This window comes from Belonocnema kinseyi, chromosome 5 (genome assembly GCF_010883055.1).
Source record: "Belonocnema kinseyi isolate 2016_QV_RU_SX_M_011 chromosome 5, B_treatae_v1, whole genome shotgun sequence".
In the NCBI taxonomy this organism is placed as follows: Eukaryota; Metazoa; Arthropoda; class Insecta; order Hymenoptera; family Cynipidae; genus Belonocnema; species Belonocnema kinseyi.
The window spans coordinates 70,158,023-70,177,907 of NC_046661.1; the positions used below are offsets into that span (position 1 = coordinate 70,158,023).

Sequence of the window (19,885 nt, forward strand, 5' to 3'; positions counted from 1 at the left end):
TTCCTGAACTGCCTCAATTTTGAAAGTCATGTCTTCCGATTAACTTCAAATTTTCTGAATTGGTTTGCCTATATGATAGTAGTATACCCACCAATTTATAGAAATTTGCATCCCCTGGGCGACGCGGGTATTTTCAAATGGCCGTAACTTCCTTTCTACAATTGAGAATTGAATTTTCTATGAGTGATTTCTCAAGGGTTTTTCATGCATTTTCATTCTGTGAAATCTATTGTTTTTAATGCTATGAAAAATCGATATTTAAACAGTTTATTTGGCATTTTGGAACTGAAAATAGTTACTTAATTATGCGAAGATATTTGAGCGAAACCCTTCCTCGTGCGCTCGGACCGGTTGGCAAGTCCTACCGGGGACTTGGCTGTATGTCTGATTCTCCAGCGAAGTTGCACTAAATTCATCATAATTTATTTGATTCGCCTTTTTTCGTGCATTGTTTGCTTCCCTGAACTTGAGGCTTTTTGACTGGCTTCGGAAACGGATTACGTTCTGATAAAATGACAAGCGTCAGTGGGTTCACTGCACCTGCTTTATTTAAGGCAGTCATGATAATCTGACAATTATCTGTCAGTTCCCTTAGTAAAATGTTTAATATCATTCGCATTTAACATTAAATTCACGTTTTCATGATAAACGAAGACACAAACACTATGAGTGCAACTTGCTCCAGGTGAAACACAGTGCTTTGTTCCTAGTTATGCGAATTTTGTAAATCCAGTCTTCCCATTTTCATGTAGGGCTACAAATCTGTCATATAATTCTGAAAGATTGCACATAATCAGTCTCGTCCGTACTTGCTCACGAGTATTGTGCAGTTTTTTGACAGATAATTCCACTTTTGGCAACTAACTCTTTTGCTTTTCTGGCTTCACGTTCAGATCCACCGAATTATCGCATGATTTGTCTGCGACTCCAAGACTTAGACGCAAGGGTGAGCAGACAAATCTTTTCTGAGTATGTAGTGCCCTTCTGCTCTAATTTTTCTTTTCTTTTATTCAGGACTTCGTGACCCGCTAAGTGATTGTCATCATTGCATCCTTCTTTTTCATTTCTCATTGGCAAGCAAAAATCTGTGTCCTCCTTTATCTCTTCCTCTTCATTAATACCAGGCTCTTCTATAACTCTGGATATCTGTAAATTAAGAGTTCTACTTTCTTTTCTACAGACAACTCATATTTGACTGCCTTTTGGCAAATCAGAAAACATTATTTTCTGATTTTTCGTTAGAAGCGAAACATAAAAAATCACAGAAAACACAAACAGAAAAATTCTAAACACTACACGCTGGCTGCTTCTACCTTTCAGAAGACTGAAGTCAGAGTAGAGTAATGCAGTGCAACGTTTTTCTTGAGGCCAAGAAACAAATGACAGTCCATGTGATTGCCTTTTGTTTTTTGGGAGAATGTGAGACACAAATGAAAATCTATGTACGTGGATGTATTTTGTTTTTCGGCTATACAGGAGACCAAGTTTAATACAGCTAACGAAAAGCCGAATCCTGTATAATTTGTTTATATTAATAGTTTAAACTATTAGTAATTGATTTAAGCCTTTCATAAGTCTGTTTTATGTGATGGTAATGATGAAAATATACAGCAAATACTAAAAAACATTAAGGAGGGGCTAGGGGTGAGCGCTCTCTTAAAAAATACTTGTGTTTCCTCATTTGTTTATAACTATTTGCAAACATTTTCGATGCATTATCAATCGAAGTAGAAAATGTTAAATCAACACTTTAAATGGCAATATGGTTATAAAAATTAGAAAATTAAAAACAATAGATTTCAGAGAGTAAAAGAGCATGTAATTCCCTTCAGGAATCACTCATAGAAAATTTAATTCTTATTTGTAGAAAGGAAGTTATGACCACTTGAAAATACCTGCTTTAGCCGGGGGATGAAAATTTCACCCCCTGTAGTTCGAGGAGGGATGGTAGTAAAAGTCTATAAAGTGGTGAGTATACTACTGTCATATAGACAAACAAACTCCGAAAATTTAAAGGCAATCGGAAGATATGACTTTTAAAGTTGGGACAGTTCAGTAATAAAGCCCCAAATATGGGACAGTTCAGGAATAAAGCCCCAAATATGGGACAAATGTCGGGCGGATGTGGAGAAGCCGAAGGCGGTTGACCGTTATCATTTAGATGGTTGGCCCGACAGTTGACCTTCAGTCAACCCGCACCTGGATTGGCCGGTTTGATCATATAATCGTAAATTGAATTTTTCCTTTGAATAAAGAAAATTATTACGATTCGCAAAGGTATTAACTTCGTCAAAAAAAAGTTTCATTTTTCCCGTATTTCATTTAGCGTGTAAGTATTTTACTTTATTATGCTGATTTACTTATAATCACAGTACCATACATGTGCAAAAATATCGAAAATAAAAAATGTGACTACTTAGAGGAGCCTTTCCTTTAGAGCCTAGGAACATAATTTGTATTAAAAAGAAAAATTTTTTGCAAAAAAGAAGTTTCTCTTATCAATTTTATTTTGTACGGGAAGAATCACACATATATCTAGAAATAAAGCACAGTAGCTACTATCAAACTTTTACTACTGAGATCAACCTATTTTCATCACTTTCTTTGACAATTGTGCTAATTGTATTACGGCAGGTAAAATATTTATCATGAAAAATATATAAAATTATTGCTATACATCCCCAAATTCCTGTATGTAGATTTTATGTAGAAATATAGAGAATATTTTTAGCTCACCTATTACAGTAAGATTGTATCGGACGCTTCTTGATTGTCCGCGGTGGAAATCCACTCTACATCTGAAGACACCTGCATCATGTCGCTTGACATCATCTAAAGATAAAACTGCTGGTTCCTGAACCGTAGTACGAAAATAGGCCCTGGATCCAAAACCAGTCGATAAATGTTCTGCTTCGGACAAAAGCTTTCCGCGGACATCAATTCTAGAACAAAAGTAATAGAAAATTACTTCTTTTTAACAAAAACTTCTAAAGACATTTGATTAATTACTGTAAAATAAAAATAAATTGTTTTTCGTAAGGACTCAGAATTGGACACCTTACTACTAAGGTGCGCATATGCGTTAGCACCCAGAGTAAAACCGTCGTCCCAGATGTCGGTCCAAACTAAACTGTCTAATAACATTTGCGATCAGAAGCTGACTGACTGTAGGTCCAACTTTGACCCAAATATGGCCTGACCATCACTTGAACTATGAGAAATCTTTCTCAAACAAATAAAGTCGACCATCATCGCGGGAGAATTTGAATGGTAGAGTCAAGATTTTAGTAGAAGTACCGAGGTAGCTAATTCTTTCCGGTGTTCCGTTGATTCTCATCCTCGCGCGACGTTTCGCGATGATGACGTAAGCTCCAAGAAAGGGTTAATGTGTAGGAAAACTAAGAAACTGAAAGAAATCAGAAATAAGAAACTAAATTACAAACTGGATAGAAACGCATCATTGAGAATCGTGTAGCCTTAATCATGTCTCAGGCAATATAATTTATGATTGGCTGAATTATCCTTAAGTAAAATATGATCATAAAATGTGTTTTCTGAGTTGAAAATTGCAACATTAGAAATTACAATAACATGTGGTAGGTATCTGCTATTTCTTGATGCGCTGGTTTTCTAATAGGTATTTAAATGCAAATTTCCATAAAACTAATTTTGAGGTATCTTGAAAATGAAGTATAAATTCTTTTTCCATGTTATTCTTTAATTTAAGGTAATCGAAATATCAACACGTGAATTGCATTGATATATTTTTTTATATTTATCTCAGAAACTATTTGATAGAAGTGTTATCTGCACGTTTTAAAATGAGGCGAATATTTTTAAGTTACAGGAAGAAATATGATGACTGAAACTATAATTATTTTGATTCAAGACTGTAATAAACATCTTTTGCTACATAACAGTTTACAAATATATTATTTTTTGATAATCTCATTCAAAAAACATTAAATCTATTGAAAAGTAAGATCTTTGAAAAAATAAGAATTTTTATCATTCACTAAAATTGAATGTGCTTAAAAAAAGTGTTTGTTCCATACTTTCAATATGTTTAAGGTATTTTCTTGTTTAGAATCGTTACTGAAATTCACTTAAATCAAGTATAACATTGAATACACCTTACGTAAGACCCGTGAAAAATTCAGGATTTACATGAGTTATTATTATTAATAAAAATAGCCCTTTAAGTCAAAAATGCTAATAAATGGATTTTATTGTTCCACTTTTCAATTGGTAAACCTACTTCCTCGTTTAAATAATTTACTGAAATTTACTACAGTTTAATAGGAAACTGAATACACCTTTTACAAGACCTGGGCTATTTTTACTGGGACGGGTAATTAATATAAATCCAGATTTTTGCACAGTTTTGGCGAAACGTCTATTCAATTTCATGTCAAATTTCACTAAATTTCAATAAATAATGTAAAGAGGAACCCATTTCACAGTTTAAAGGTGCAGCAAGAAAATCAATTTTTTCTTATTGTGCCCTTTAGGGTTCTTTTAGGTAGGAAAGGTCGTTTTCACATAATTTTATTTGGTCAGTTATAATTTAAAAATATTTCATCTTAAATTCAACTTGGCTCGTCTTGAGTTCGTCTCAAAGACGGCTATGTCTCGTTGGCGGCCAGGGGAAAGACTCAGGAGTCGAAAACGTAAATCTTCAGTTTATGACGAAGCTTATCGACGGGTTTTGAAGACAAGTCGGGGTGGACTTGTCTTAAGACTGAAGTTTTATTGTAAATCTTGAGACCAGTTTATAGAAAGTTATATTATCAATTTAGGGGTTTCATATTTTCCAGGTTAAAAATTACAAAGCTTTCCTCTATAAATTTTATTTTACATTACACTCCGACTTCTACAAACTATGGACACCATCGACAGCACCTACGACTAAAAACTTCAACAGATAGACAAAATCGTAAAACCTTTTTTTCGGATTCAGGGGGTCTCTAAGCGTGGAGACATAAGGAAATCCGATATAGTCATTTTTCACATAAAACTAATACCTTCTCAATATGATGAGAAAGTAAACATCACAGTACAAAAACCACATAATTTATTCGTTAAAAAAGTGAAAATACAAAAAAATTAACACATTAAAACTTAAGGAAAAATTCCTTACTGCAGGCGAAGTATCAAGGCCATAGCGGAGAATCGTTATTAGCCATAAACAGGTTTAAGGGATCGGAGTTTTTAAAAAAATTCGACATAGCTTCATTAAAAGCTTTTTTTAATGATAAAAAAAGATGGGGCATTTTTTAAACTTTGCAGGTATATTTTACACATATATAGAAAACGTTTCTCGACGTCCCCATCCTCAGACACCAAATTAAGTTGACCAAATATACTGCTGAAAATAGATGAAAAATATAAATGAACTAAGCATACAGTTAATTAATGGCAAATTTCTTTTAATGAGGTGATAGGTAACCTGGAGAAATACTCATAGGCACAATTTAGGTTCACTGACTTCAAGAAAAATATTAATTGTGAATAAGAAACTAGGCAAGAATATATTTATAAGAAGTAGTTCTTTTTCGTCCTTTTTCAGATAAACGGTTAGTCATAACAAAAATTCAAGACAACCTTATTAGTGCATAACAAGATACTGCACATTATTATATTCAACTATTTTTCATCAAAGAGAACGGTTATCATAAAAATCAATAGAAAACTTCACAAATTTTATTTTTATTACTATTTTGCATTATTGTGAAAAACCCTGAGGCTGAATTTTACTGGAATTTCTTTGTGTTTTAAGCATACCATCTATCTGAACTTTGTATATAGCTTATATAGAAGCTATGTACAAAAGTTCAGTTTTTCCGAAACTATTATAAAATCGAATTTCTTCGTTGATAGTCCTAAGTCGTTCAAGATCGAGACTCTCAACGATTTCACTGAGTATCTTGTCCACGAAACTCCTTATTATTAAGCAGATCACCCGGTAGACTTTTGTTTAGCCGTTTCCGAATTCCGACTCGCTATCCTTTTGAATGTCACTTCCTGAAAAAGTTCCAACAATACTGCAGTGTGTGTAATTAAAAAATTTAAATAAATTTCTTCAAAATGATCACAAAGCTTGTTTTTTGATTAGATTGAAGTAATTTAGGTATATTTTTCAGGCGACCATTAATCAATTTCGTAATACCCGTTGAAAAGGTTTTTTGACTACAGAATGTGATTTTGAGTCTTATATTTTAATTCACGTTTTATTTTCAGGTATCTCGAAAATTTTTCTAAAAAGTAGCCATTTGAGCAATGTACAATGAACAAAGATCCCGTTTCGCCCTGTTTCGCTGAGACCTTATTAAACAACTTAGCGTATATTATGCGTATACTAACCGATTTACAAGTAAGGATGTCGATAAATTTTATGGCAGATACACGAAAGGACCTTTCTGCCAGCCGGACAACCGATATTATTAGTTTATGAGAATAGTGAGTAAACTATAGAGCGAACCATTATATTGTGGGTGGATGGTGAAAGGGGACAACGCTAGTTGGTCGGTCAGCTTGCACTAGTAATTACTGAAGAGCCCTTACCTACACTACAAGCTAGCCTTTCCGTATCCTCTGCCCACTCAACCTCCACTCTCTCCGTCCGCTTGAAATATACGAACACAATGTCACAGACTGCGAGTAAAACGTGTACACACTGCACAGCAGTACGTCGCGTTGCATCGCATCGTCCCTGTCTATTTCCCTCAATCCCATCTACGTGTCTAACGATACGACTATCACGTACGACGAGACGTGCATGGATAATGATGCGAGCATGTCACTGCTTCAGGAATACCCGTCCTAAATTTACCGTTTTACACTCTGTTAATACGTTTAGTTGCATTAACTAACACAAATAGACATGCAGAAAAAAATCCTGTAATTCTTGGGAGAAATTACATTATATTTAATTGAAAACCACTTATTATTTAATGAGTGAACTTTTTTATACATAAGTAAAGTGGATGTATATAGGAACGATTATTTTTGACAAGGTAAATGTGCGCCAATTTCATGTAATCGTGCTTACCTTAGTATAAAGGTTATAGGTAAATACTATCCTACGCAATGAAAATAGTTAACGAAGGATTTGCGATAACTCATCGTGTATATTTGAGTTGTGCTAACACCAATTTTTTCTAGTTTTTCAAGTTTCCGGGCGATAATAAGTCAAATTTCATGTTTTTTGTACAATGAGGTTCCTTGTGTAATAAAAAATTATAATCTGCAAATATATTAGGTGCCTGAAGCGCTCAAAATCTCAAATAAATTAAATATAAAATTTTCGCATAATGCTTCAAAAGGCAGTCTAAGAGTATGAAATTTGCAAAATATATTATGAATGTACAGAACAATAAATCAACTTATCGTCAAACACTCGCTTTATTAAAATTCCGTCAACCGAAAAAATAATACAAGACTCTGATAAATGGAAAAATTAATATTCTTCTAGTTATTTATAAGTATAAATGTGATTGGGGAATTCTAATCTAATTCTTTCATACGAATAGTGAATATGCAGCATAACTGGAGAAGTCTGTCAGCTTGGTATGCTCCCGGTGATGACTTACGAATTAGACTATCAAAGTATTAGATTATCAGATTCTCAATATTGATATTAAAAGTAGATATAAGATATGTACAGAAGTATTTTGTTAATGGATAAACCTTATATGAGAAGCTAATCAATATTAGAAATAAGAACGAGTGATTTCGAAGGTAGAAATGTTTTTCCGTATTAACAATCGTAGTACTCGTGTTTTCGAGTAAATCGTAAATCGCATTAAATATTACATGTATGTAATATGTAATTATATATCTCCTGGAATTCAAATCTTTCGCCCAGGAGTATGGAAGACAATAACTTATCATAGGACGGGAAATCACCCATTCAATATCTGTTTTCGCAGAATACAATTTCTTTACAGAAGAATAATAAAATGTGTATACTAAATGCTTATTGTGATGAAATGCTAAATGACATCAACCATGGGCCTCGTACAATACGTAGTAAAGTATCTGGTACTGGATTCGGTGCACCCATATCAACGACTTAACATTGGTGGTTATTTTGGCAGTTGGCACAATTGATTTTTAAAAATTCTCGTGTAATACGTTCTAGACTACCTGGTGCGCAACTTAATGCACCCGGATCGTCGAATTATTTACAAAATTTAAATTTTTTAAAGTTCTCGTAAAATGCGTATCAAACTACCTGTTGCTGGATCCGTTTTACCCGGGTCAAGGACTCACAATATAAAATTATATTTTTTATTAACAAAATTTAAATTTCTAACAGGTTCTCGTAGAATATGTGCCAAACTACCTGGTACGCGACTCGGTGCACCAGCGTCACCAACTCACCATTTGGAATTGTTTTCGTTATACCCAAATTTTAATTTTTTTAATTTTCTCTTAGAATACATACTAAACTACCTGCTGTTTGATCCGATGCACCCGGATCTTCGACTCACAATTTTTAGTTATTCTGGCTGTTGGAACAATTTAAATTTTAAAAAATGTCTTGTGGAATACGTGCTTAGCTACCTGGTGCGCGAACCAGTGCACCCGGGTCTTTGAATCATCATTTGGAATTGTTGTCGTTATTCACAAAATTTAAATTTATAAAAAGTTCTTTCAGAATACGTATTAAACTACCTGGTGTTTGATCCGCTGGACACGGATATTTGATTCACAATTTTGAGTTATTTTGGTTATTAGAACAATTTCAATTTTGAAAGCATGAGACTTGCTTTTGCTTAAGAATATTAATTTATATTTAGCGTGTCCTAAGCATGGGAGATGAACAAGAGCAAGGTCTGCGACATGCTAGTATTCAGCCGTGACCCATGCTTTAGCCAGATATTCCCAAGTGTCTTGTCATGCTTGAGCCATACAAACTTCTTTCACGCGGGTTCTTAAAAAATTGTGCAAAGTCTCATAAAAGAAAATATTTATCCACCAACACTCTCCAAAATGTAAGGGAAATTTAGCAGATTGTGTTCATCTGCGAAAATTGTGCCAAAGTTGAATTTTAACCAAATCACGTTCGACCGTGGGCGAAGCATGGCAGAGGGGCCATTACCCATGCTTGAACCATTTTTCATAACCATGGGACGATCGTTAACCCACGCTCAACCCATGGTTAACCCACGCTGCCCCCATGCTTATGCCATTGTTGAACCATGTTCCACCCATTGAAACTTTCCCACGCAGGTTGTGTCAGAGGTATCGCATTTCCTATAATCTTAAAGAATAAGCAATACATTTAAAAATACATCAAGAGAGAGGAAGGAGGGAGATATTTTTAAGATATATTGACATTTTCAAATGTTTAAATCCTTGCAGAACCGTCAAGTGTACAGAAAAGAAAGGAATAATATCATGAGAAAAGAAGAAAAGCATTATGTTCCAATTCTCATCCCCTGCTATTCCTTAGATGTAACAAATTAAACAGGCCATACGCAAAAAAATTTTCTGCAAGAGGTAAGTGACTAGGCTACCATTATGGATTTCAAGCCGCTGAATCCATCAAAGGCCTCAGAATTTCCCCTACATGTCTCAGTTTTCCCCTACATGCAAAGAGTAAGGAAAATACTAGGGATTTTCTGAGCACATAGGCCATACGAAAAATTTGTCTGCACACGACAAGTGACTAGTCTACCCGCATGGATTTTGAGCCGCTAAATTCAAATCTGGCATCCGAATTTCTCCTAAACGGCTCAGTTTTCCCGGAGGCCGTTCATTTTTCGGAAAGGTAAAAATTAAGAAAGGTAAAATTTCAGAATGGGTTATAATACATAATGGTAAAACTTAGGATTAGCAAAAAGTAGGAAAGAGCAATAAGTAGGAAATCCAAAACTCTGAAAGGTATTTCTTCGGAAACCAAAGAAGCGGAATGGGTGAAAATTCAGAAGCGTTAAAATTAGGTGGGTGAAAAATTAGGAATATGTAAATATACGGAGAGGAAAAATTCGAAAAGTAGAAAAATTCGGAATTATTACTAAATATACCTATTAGCAGGTGTATAATTGTTTATTTATGGTAGCAAACAAATGCTTATCACAGTGAATTTAAATATCATATAATAAATTTATTTTGTACGTTGAAAATTGATTTTAAATGATATAATGATAGAAAATAATTATTTTTTCGTGAAAAATTTAAAATGACGGATATCCTAAATTTATTATGATATGCTATTTAAATTTACTGTGATAAATATTTGTATTCTACCATAAATAAAAAAAACTATTAACCTGCTAATAGCAACATTTATTTACTATTCCGAATCTTTCTACTTTCCGAATTTTCCCTCTCCGTATTTTTACTTATTCCTAATTGTGCACCCTCCTAATTTTAACGTTTCCGAATGTTTAGCCATTCCGCTTCTTTGGTTTCCGAATAAATACTATTCAGAGTTTTGGATTTCTGATTTATTCCTTTTTCCGAATTTTTGGTATTCCTAAGTTTTACCATTATGTATTATAACCCATTCTGAAATTTTACCTTTCTTAAATTTTATCCGTTCCGAAAAATGAACGGGCCCCGTTTTCCCCTGGATGCAGAAAATAAGGAAAAACCTAGGTATAATTTGTACGTTATTAAAATTTACGAAATTTAAATTAGACCAAAATCCAAATTAAAAATGCCATTTAACGTCCAATAATCAAATTGATGCAAAATCCTGTTAAACAAAACAGGAATCCAACGACCAAATTTGGATCACAACGTGGTTGTTTTGTTTAACAGGATTTTGCATCAAATTGTACGTTATTTTGATAATACCAGTATACTTAATATACTTACTTATAATACTTAATATACTTAATTTGAACACAGAAATTCTTTAGTGTGCCTTCTATTTCGCTTAACCTGGGATCTTCTAGGGAAATTAAATGTCTTTCTAAGATTACATAGATTTACACAAAAAAAAATAACAAAAGCCTTATATCGTTTACATTCTTCCGTGCGAAATCAGTTACTTGTCCCGTGCAGACAACTTTTTTTGTGAGCCTTTGTGACCAGAAATTCCCAAGGCTTTTCCCTACATTTTGCATCTATAGAAAAAAATGAAACAAGCCCGAAAAATTTGGGGTACAAATTTAGAACTAAAACGCAAATCTGCAAAGCATACAGGCACAGTAGAGAATTTCTGTGTACAAATTAAGTCTCTATGTGTCACTTGTTTCGTGCAGACAAATTTTATTATGGCCTGTGTACCAGAAAATCCCTAGGCTTTTCCCTACTTTTTGAATTTGGGGAGAAGGTAGTGAAAGCCCGAAAAATTTAGTTGTCAAATTTAGATTGAGAAGACAGAACTACAGAGTAAATAGCATGTTTGTTATTTTTTGCAATATAAGTCAGTATAATACGAGCAAGACCTCTAATTTCCTTAAATTTACCCTATCTAGGGGAAACGGGAAGCACGATTGGGAATTTTTGTGTATGGATTTGGTATTTTCGAGTCCCAAAACATAAGACTATGACACCCGTACGTTTATTCTTCCATACACTTATATTGTCAATATAATGTCCAGAATACACGTAGGTTTTTCTCTATTAACTGCATCTTGGGGAAAACTGAGATGTGTAGGAGAAATGCTGAGACCAGATCGAGATTTAGCGGCCCAAAATTCATAAGTGAAGCCTAGTGACATGTATCGTGCAGACACATTTTTTGTTTAGCCTGTGCGATTATAAAATCCCTCGGATTTTCCCTACTTTTTGCAACTTAGGGGAAACTAAGACGTATAGGAGAAATTCTGAAGTCAGATTCAGATTCAGCGGCTCAAAATCCATAAGCGTAGCCTAGTCACTTGTCTCGTGTAGAACACTTGTTACATTCTCATCCCAGTAGAGGTTTTATGTAAAATTTCACTTTGTCGGTTTTCATCAAATCTCCACGTTTTTTAAGTTCTAAAAATAAATAAAAAGTTCGTAAGTCAGCTATTTTGGATCAAAATTCAAAAAGTGAGCACGTTTTCAAAATTTTTGAAACCACATTTTTCAAGATATCAAATTTCTATGAACGGTTAATCATAGTACTCAGAAGCTCAAACAATTTATCCTGATTGCTTTTTCTATCAAAAAAAAATTATTAGAGTTTGAGCATTTTCAAAATCCATAAAAACAAATTAAAATGAATATTTCAAGCAAAACAACGCATGCTACGAAAAGAAGTCAAGAGAAGAAAAACGTGTCTTTTAAAAGGCCCTAAAAGATTATGATAACAACTTTTTTTATTTGGTCGAAAAGTTGAAAACTTCAAATTTGATCGTTCCAAAAATAATGAAAAAAATGTTCGTCTGAAAAGATCTATAAATTTATCATCAATCATATTTAGATAGAAAGAGTAGATTTTCTTTAAATTGTAAAAAATAAGATTTAAAATTAAAAAATTAGATTTTTGGAAAGAGGACAAAAACTACGAAAGCGGACATGGAATCCTGTAGAGGACCCTATATATGTTCCTGTATTAGACCCTATACAGATGCGCAGTAGTTTTTATTTTAATGTAAAAAACAAGATTAAAAATAAAAAACAATTATAAAAACAAGAAAATATGAATAAGTATGGTTTAATTTTTATGGATAACATGAATCGTAATTATATCAATTTATTGAAATGATACATGTTTCAGCGCAGCTTAGAATACAATTTAAAGCAAAATAAGAAACAAGTATAAAAATAATTATGATAAATACGATTTGCTCTTTATTTTGCAATTTTTGAATAAGCAATCCCAGGCAGAGTTACATAAAAAATGTATTATATTTGATATAAAAGTGTGGTATATAATGTAGAAAAGTTGACATTTTGGACAAACTCGAGTGTGAACCACGAGATACGTGTTGAGAAAGTGTTTGTTAAAGCCGAAAGAGAGGTGCATCCATTTAGCGCCACCACAAAGGCAAATTATAAAATGGAATACGCCATATTTTGTTTTGCTTTTTTTGCTAATTTTAAGCTAAAAAATTTTTTTTGCTCTCAAAAATCAACCTCTAAATCTTCGACAACTACCCCCCCCCCGTGATCAAAAACGATTTAAAAATTGAAAAACAACCTGGAAGAATGAACAAATTATTTAAAAATCGAAATTAATTACATGACACTTGAAAATTTTCCTCTCATTATAATATACCTAAAAATACCCATCCACGTTAACGTATGCAGCAGAACATATATGTATGAAAAAAGCATTGAAAATAATCAAACTTAGAAGAAACTGCAGTTGATATTTTTTTGCTCTCTTTTTGCTCTTTAAAGATATATAATACGTTACCCAAAAACTACCCCTTTGTCATACACACCCTCCCCTCGTTATCAAAAACGTTTTTAATGTTGTGAAACCATCTTGATCAATGTAAAATAATTTAGAACTCCAAATTAATTACATGACACTTGAAAATTTCCCTCTCTTTATAATTTCCCCAAAACTACCCTTCCAGTTACACCGACTACTACTACCCTTCCACGCTAACGTATACAGAAGAACATTTATATGTATGAGAAAAGCATGAAAAATAATCAAACTTAGAAGAAAATGTTAGTTGATATTTTTTGCTCTTTTTTTGCTCTTTGATAATATATCATACGTTTCCGAAAAACTACCCTTAAGTCATACATACCTACCCCTCGTGATCAGAAATGTTTTAAAAAATAGAAAACTACCTTCAAAATTGCGAAAATGATTTAGAATTCCAAATTAATGATACTTGAAAATTTCCGCCTCTTCATAATTTTCCTGAAAAACTAATCTTTCACGTGAACGTATGCAGCGGAAGATATATATGTATGAAAAAAGGATAAAAATAATAGAACTTGAAAAAACCTTTTATTTCATATTTGTTTCCTTTCTTTTCTTTCGATAATATACAGTACGTCACCAAAAAACTACCCCCAAATCATACATACCCTCTCATTGTGATTAAAAACGTTTTAAGAGTTGGAAACCACCTTTTAAAATCTAGACATGCTTTGAAGCTCAAAATTAATTACATTACGCTTCAAAATTTCCCCCTGATTATCGTTTCCTCCAAAAACTATCCTTCTGTGTGAATTTATGCAGCAGAACATATATATCTAAGAAAAAGCATAACAAATAATACAACTCAGAAAACACTGTTATTTTAGATTTTCTTCCTCTTTTTCTTTCTTTAATAATATATTTTAGTTACCCGAAAAACTACCCCTAAATCATACATAACATCCCTTCGCTATCACAAACGTATTAAAGTTGGAAAAAACTACCTTGAATAATGAAAAAATTATTTACAATTCCAAATTGATTACATGACACTTAAAAATGGCCCACACTTTATAATTTTTCTAAAAAACTACCCTTCCATGTGAAGGTATACAGCGGAACATATATGTATGAGAAAAGATAAAAATAATAGAGCTTAGAAAACACTGTTAGTCGATTTTTTTGGTCTTTGATCATATATAATACGTTACCCAAAAACTACCCCTAATTCACACATACCCTCCCCTCGTCATCAAAAACGTTTAAAAAGTTGAAAAACCACCTTGAACAATGTGAAAATGATTTAGAATTTCAAATTAATTACGTGACACTTGAAAATATCGCTCTCATTATAATATCAAACAAAACTACTCTTCCACGTGAACGTATGCAGCAGAACACATATTAGCATTAAAAAAGAATAAAAAAGAATACAACTTAGAAAACAATGTTAGTTAAGATTTTTTTGCTCTTTTTTGCTCTCTGATTATATATAATACGTTCCCCAAAAACTACCTCTAAGACGTACACACCCACCCCTCGTATTTTCTCTTATACTTTTTCTTACATATATATATATATATATCTTCTGCTGTACTATTCAAGTGAAAGGGTAGTTTTTTGAGGAAATGATAATGAGGGGGAAATTTTGAAATGTAATGTAATTAATTTTGAACTTTTAAGCATGTCTACATTTTAAAAGGTGGTTTTCCAACTCTTAAAACGTTTTTGATCACGAGGAGAGGGTATGTATGACTTAGGCGTAGTTTTTGGGTAACGTATTATATATCATCGAAAAGCGAAAAAAAAGCAAAAAATATTACGTAACAGTTTCTTCTAAGTTTTATTATTTTTTATCCTTTTTTTCATACATATATGTTCCGCTGCATACCTTCACGTGGGAGGGTAGTTATGAGGGGAAATTATAAAGGGGGGAAGTTTTCAAGTGCTATTTAATTAATTTGAAGTTCTAGATAATTTTTACATTGTTCAAGGAGGTTTTCCAGCTTTTAAAACGTTTTTAATGACGAGTGGAGGGTATGTACGATTTAGAGGTTGTTTTTCGGAAACGTATTATACATTATCAAAGAGCAAAAAAAGAGCAAGAAAATATCAACTAACTGTTTCTTTTAAGTTTGATTATTTTTAATGCTTTTTTATACATATATATGTTCTGCTGCATACGTTAACTTTGAAGTGTAGTTTTGAGGAAATTACATTGAGAGGGAAATTTTCAAGTGGCATGTAATTAATTTGGAGTTCTAAATCATTTTTACATTGTTTAGGGTGGTTTTACAATATTTAAAATGTTATTGATGCCGGGGGGGGGGTATGTATGACTTAGGGGTAGCTTTTGGGTAACGTATTATATATTATCGAACAGAAAAAAGAGCAAAAAAAGTATCACCTAACAGATTCTTCTAAGTTTTATTATTTTTTATCCTTTTTTCATAAATATATGTTCCGCTGCATACCTTCTCGTGAGAGGGTAGTTATTGGGTGACATTATGAAGTGGGAAAATTGTCAAGTGTCATGTTATTAATTTGAAGCCCGAAATCATATTTGCATTGTTGAAGGTAGTTTTGTCATTTTGAAAACGTTTTTTATCGTGGGGGGGGGGAGTTGTATAATACTTAGGGGTAGTTTTTTGAAAACGTAATATATGTTATCATGGAGCAAAAAAAAGCAAAAAAACTCCACATATCGTTTATCGCAATATAATAATTTTTAGTGAGTTTTCGTAGGTGGCGGCGCTGAGTGGACGTCCTGCTAGCGTATCCAGCCTTTTCTCGGAAGTTTGAAGGGCAACAAAAACTTTTTTTTGTAAAATTAGCAAAAAAGCCAAAAATATGGCGTATTTCATTTTATGATTCGCCTTTGTGGTGTCGCTAAGTGGGCGGACCTCCGAAAGAGCTTTAACAAAAGGAGTTCAAAATCACAAAATTACAGTTGTCGGTCCGGTGACCTTTGATTTTTAAAGGTGTGTCCACGAATGCGGGAGAAATGTAAAAACCGAGCTCGCAGTGCGATTGCCATCCGTCACATGCCGTAGGTGATCTCAAACTCTCGAGCTACGCTCTTTTAAGAAAAGAGAATTCACATTAACCAAATTGCAGTTGTGGATATTTTGAGTCTTAATTTTAAAAGGTTTGCGTAAGAATGTGCGAAAATATAAAGACCGAGTGCGTAGCGCGAGATAAATACATAATCGAGCGCGAAGCGCGTGAATCAAAAGTCGCGCGCCCTAATGACGTAAACATTGAATCCATCGTTATTAGCTAAAGTGTGGAAATTAATAAGTGTATAAGAGCCATTTTCCAAATTTTGCATAAGTCGAGGTGATCCGGAAATTCAAAACGGTATAAGAACCAATAATGATCATGTTACACTGGGCGCTCGAAATTGAATTTTAAAACGCATATACTAAAATGCATACAAACTTAAGGGAAAGAACTAATTTTAGATTTATTTAAAACAGTTTTGAGAATATTTTATTATTTACAGCATGATGTATTATGTAAAAAAATATTTTAAAAATATTGTCCGATTGACCTGGTATTGCGATATTTCGGACATTAGAATAATAATTCTGGCATCAAAATATTTGGAAAAAATACACCATACAGATAAACAAGACGATTCTATCATTTTCAAGTTTAAAATGTTGAACCAGAGTATAATGTTTGAACAATTCTGACAATAATGACAATTAACAACATGTGACACTGAGGTGAATGTTTTTAAATCGAGTAGTGCACAAAATTTCTGTTGGCGCTAGACTCCGAAAATATTCTAACACACTTATGAGTATTATATAAAACGTACAGAACTTAGAACCTTGGAAGTTTCTGTTGAAAAATGTAACTTTCATAAGGGTCCTTTGGCTCGATGCAGTTTGCAATTTCCAATAGCCCTTTTTTAAGTCACGTTGTTCGTATTTCAGACAAGCCCAATTCTTCCATCAATCCTTTGGTTTAGAATAGCTATGAAGAATTTGATACAACGTGCTCAGACAAGTTATTGTACAGTACCAGGAGATTGCGTCTTGCAGTGAAGTTCTCCGAGCCCATAAGTGCTATTTCACATCTTTGTCAGAGGTTGATAAGCACTTTTAGTTAGACCTTATGACGTTAGCGCAAATATTTTCGAAGCACGTAGTTTTTGAAGTTTTTTCCTACAATTTTAGTGTGGGATCTTGTAAACCTCTTTCCAAAAAGTCTCTACTTGGGTGGATATTCAACAGAAACAGGGAAATCACTAAAGAAGGCCAACTTTAATGAGGTTAGCGCAAATATTTTCGAAGAAAGTGGTTTCTGAAGTTTCTTCCTTCAATTTCAGTGTGGAATCTTGTGAATCTCTTTCCAAAAAGTATCTAATCGCGTAAGTTTTTATAAGAAATAGGGTCATCGCTAATGAATAGCACCAGGGTTAACAAATCCTTGAACAGACCAGACTGCTCCCTTTAGTAGAGGCAGACAGGCAGGGGTTACAAAGAAAGTATCTTGACGAAAACTTTGGAACGCCAGGTCGAATTTCATACTATGTAGACCCGTCCCCTCAAGCAGGGCTTTGCGGAGGGTGTTTCTTATGTCCTAGCTTCACGTGAAACCATGAAAGGAAAATGGTTTTGGATGATAAACCTAGAGTAACTTCTTAGGCCCATACCATAGGCAAAAGGAAAAATTCCCCAAATTCTACGGCATCTTTATGAGATAGTGGAGAGGGTAGTGGAGAGGGCTTTGCCGGTTAGACTGCAAGAAGGCCTAAACTGGAGGTCAAGGAGACGGAATATCTGCCAAGGAACCGCAGAGGGACTTCCAGTACCCAAATCTTGAAACTCATTAGTGGAGGGCTTATGCCGTCAGGTAGGGATCGAGACCGAAGGGAAAAGGCTGGGTTCTAGTTCTTGAGCTTCCCAAATACTCAATCAGATCCCTTGCGGCTGTATACTACGACTTATCTGAGAGCAAATAGTTACCTTTCGAGTAGATTAATTGGCATTAATAGTGGCGACCAGAAGAGTCCCGAGGTGCCCCGAATTAGCCCTTCAATCGCTGAGATGGGAATCTCCATGATGCAGATTAATTTTCACTGTAGAAAAGGCGTTTTGGCGGTTTTACCCAGACGCATGCCAGTGGTGCAGACAGGGCTCGCCCTAATCCAAGAACCCTTGTTATACAAGGAAAGCAATAGTGGTTTGTCAGGGTGCGGCACAATATATGAAGGGCCCCTAGAAAAATCACGAAGAGCATTCATAGTCGTCAAGGTTGTGGATGCGATCTTGTCAACTAAGCTTTACTCGAGGGGTCTCACCGTTATTAAGGCGAGACTCAGTAGCAGAGGCCGAGAAAAACTAGAGGTAGTTATTGTCTCGGCTTATTTACTAGGCGACTCTGAGGGATCCTACCACACAGAGAGCTGGAGACTCTTATTCGGCACTGCAAGGACAACAGGATTCCTCTGCCATGTGTCTGTGATGCAAACTCCCCCCATACGGTGTTGGGGAACACAACCATCAATGGCAGTGGAAGAGATTTCATTGCATACCTAGTAGGCACACATCTGGAGATTCTGAATCGAGGTGATACTCAAGCATTCCAGATTAAAAACAGGGTTTCTCGACTTGACTCTATGCTCGGATAAGCTAAGCAGCAAAGCAGTGGGCTAAAAAGTTTCTGATGAGGAGTCTTTCTCGGATTACAAATATATCTTGTTTCCGCTAACCATAGGACAACCGGCGGTTTCAAAAAGCAGATACCCTAGACATACACTTGGGGAGTCATATAAAGTGCTCTGACTACATCATAGAAAAACAATTGCTCTATTAGCAAATTTAGGCTGGGAGAGGACGCGAATGGTGGAATACTTACCTGAGAAAATCCGTAAGACAAGGGTGTTGTGCAACGGAGCAAATGAAACTAAATTTCCTTTAGACTCGTACATTACAAGACGGCCGAGTATGACTGCAATAAGAATATGAGAAAGTAAAAACAGAAAGATTGGATGGGCTATGCGGAGGACCTCATACTCCTAGTTGTAGGGTTTTATCTGGAAACGTTAATGGATCTTACAAGGTCGGTGCTGCACATCGTAGAGCTCTGGTGTGATAGCTCAGGGCTCTCAGTAATTCCGGAAAAGGCCTGTCTGCCTGGTCATTCTTAAGAGAAACTACAAAGTAGAAAATTTTGACGCTGCTGTATTATTCGGTGAGAGCCTGACGTTTTCCGATTCAGTTAAATATATAGGAGTAATCCTACATATCAAACTAAACTGCGCGAAGCACCTGCAGGCCCAATACAGAAATTTTGTTATGACTTTATGGGTGTGCAGGAGAATCTTTGGGTTGACGTGGGGCTTAGGCCCTAAAATGCTTGCATGGCTCTACTCCGTTGTCCTCAAACCAAGGTTCTTGAAAGCTGACGTGGTGTGGTGACCACGAGTGGAACTTGGAACGATGCAATACATGTTGCGACAACTACAAACGCTAGCGTTGAGGGGTTTGACGAATGCAGTGACAAATTAGGACCTGAGTGTCAATAGGTTTCATGCTTCGTGATAAACCCCTAAACGTTGCGGTAACTGCAAAAGTAGCACACGAAATAAACCACCTGGCA

The 19,885-nt window shown here is 34.6% G+C and overlaps 1 protein-coding gene across 1 annotated transcript in view; it reads right to left on the reverse strand.

Annotated features, from left to right (window-relative positions):
* Window positions 1–19,885, reverse strand: part of LOC117173133 (nephrin-like) — a 1,314,621-nt gene that overhangs the window by 700,581 nt on the left and 594,155 nt on the right. The window contains exon 3 of the mRNA XM_033361530.1: window positions 2,737–2,942. Coding sequence (XP_033217421.1) covers window positions 2,737–2,942 — 206 coding nt within the window. The remainder of the gene's footprint in view (window positions 1–2,736; window positions 2,943–19,885) is intronic.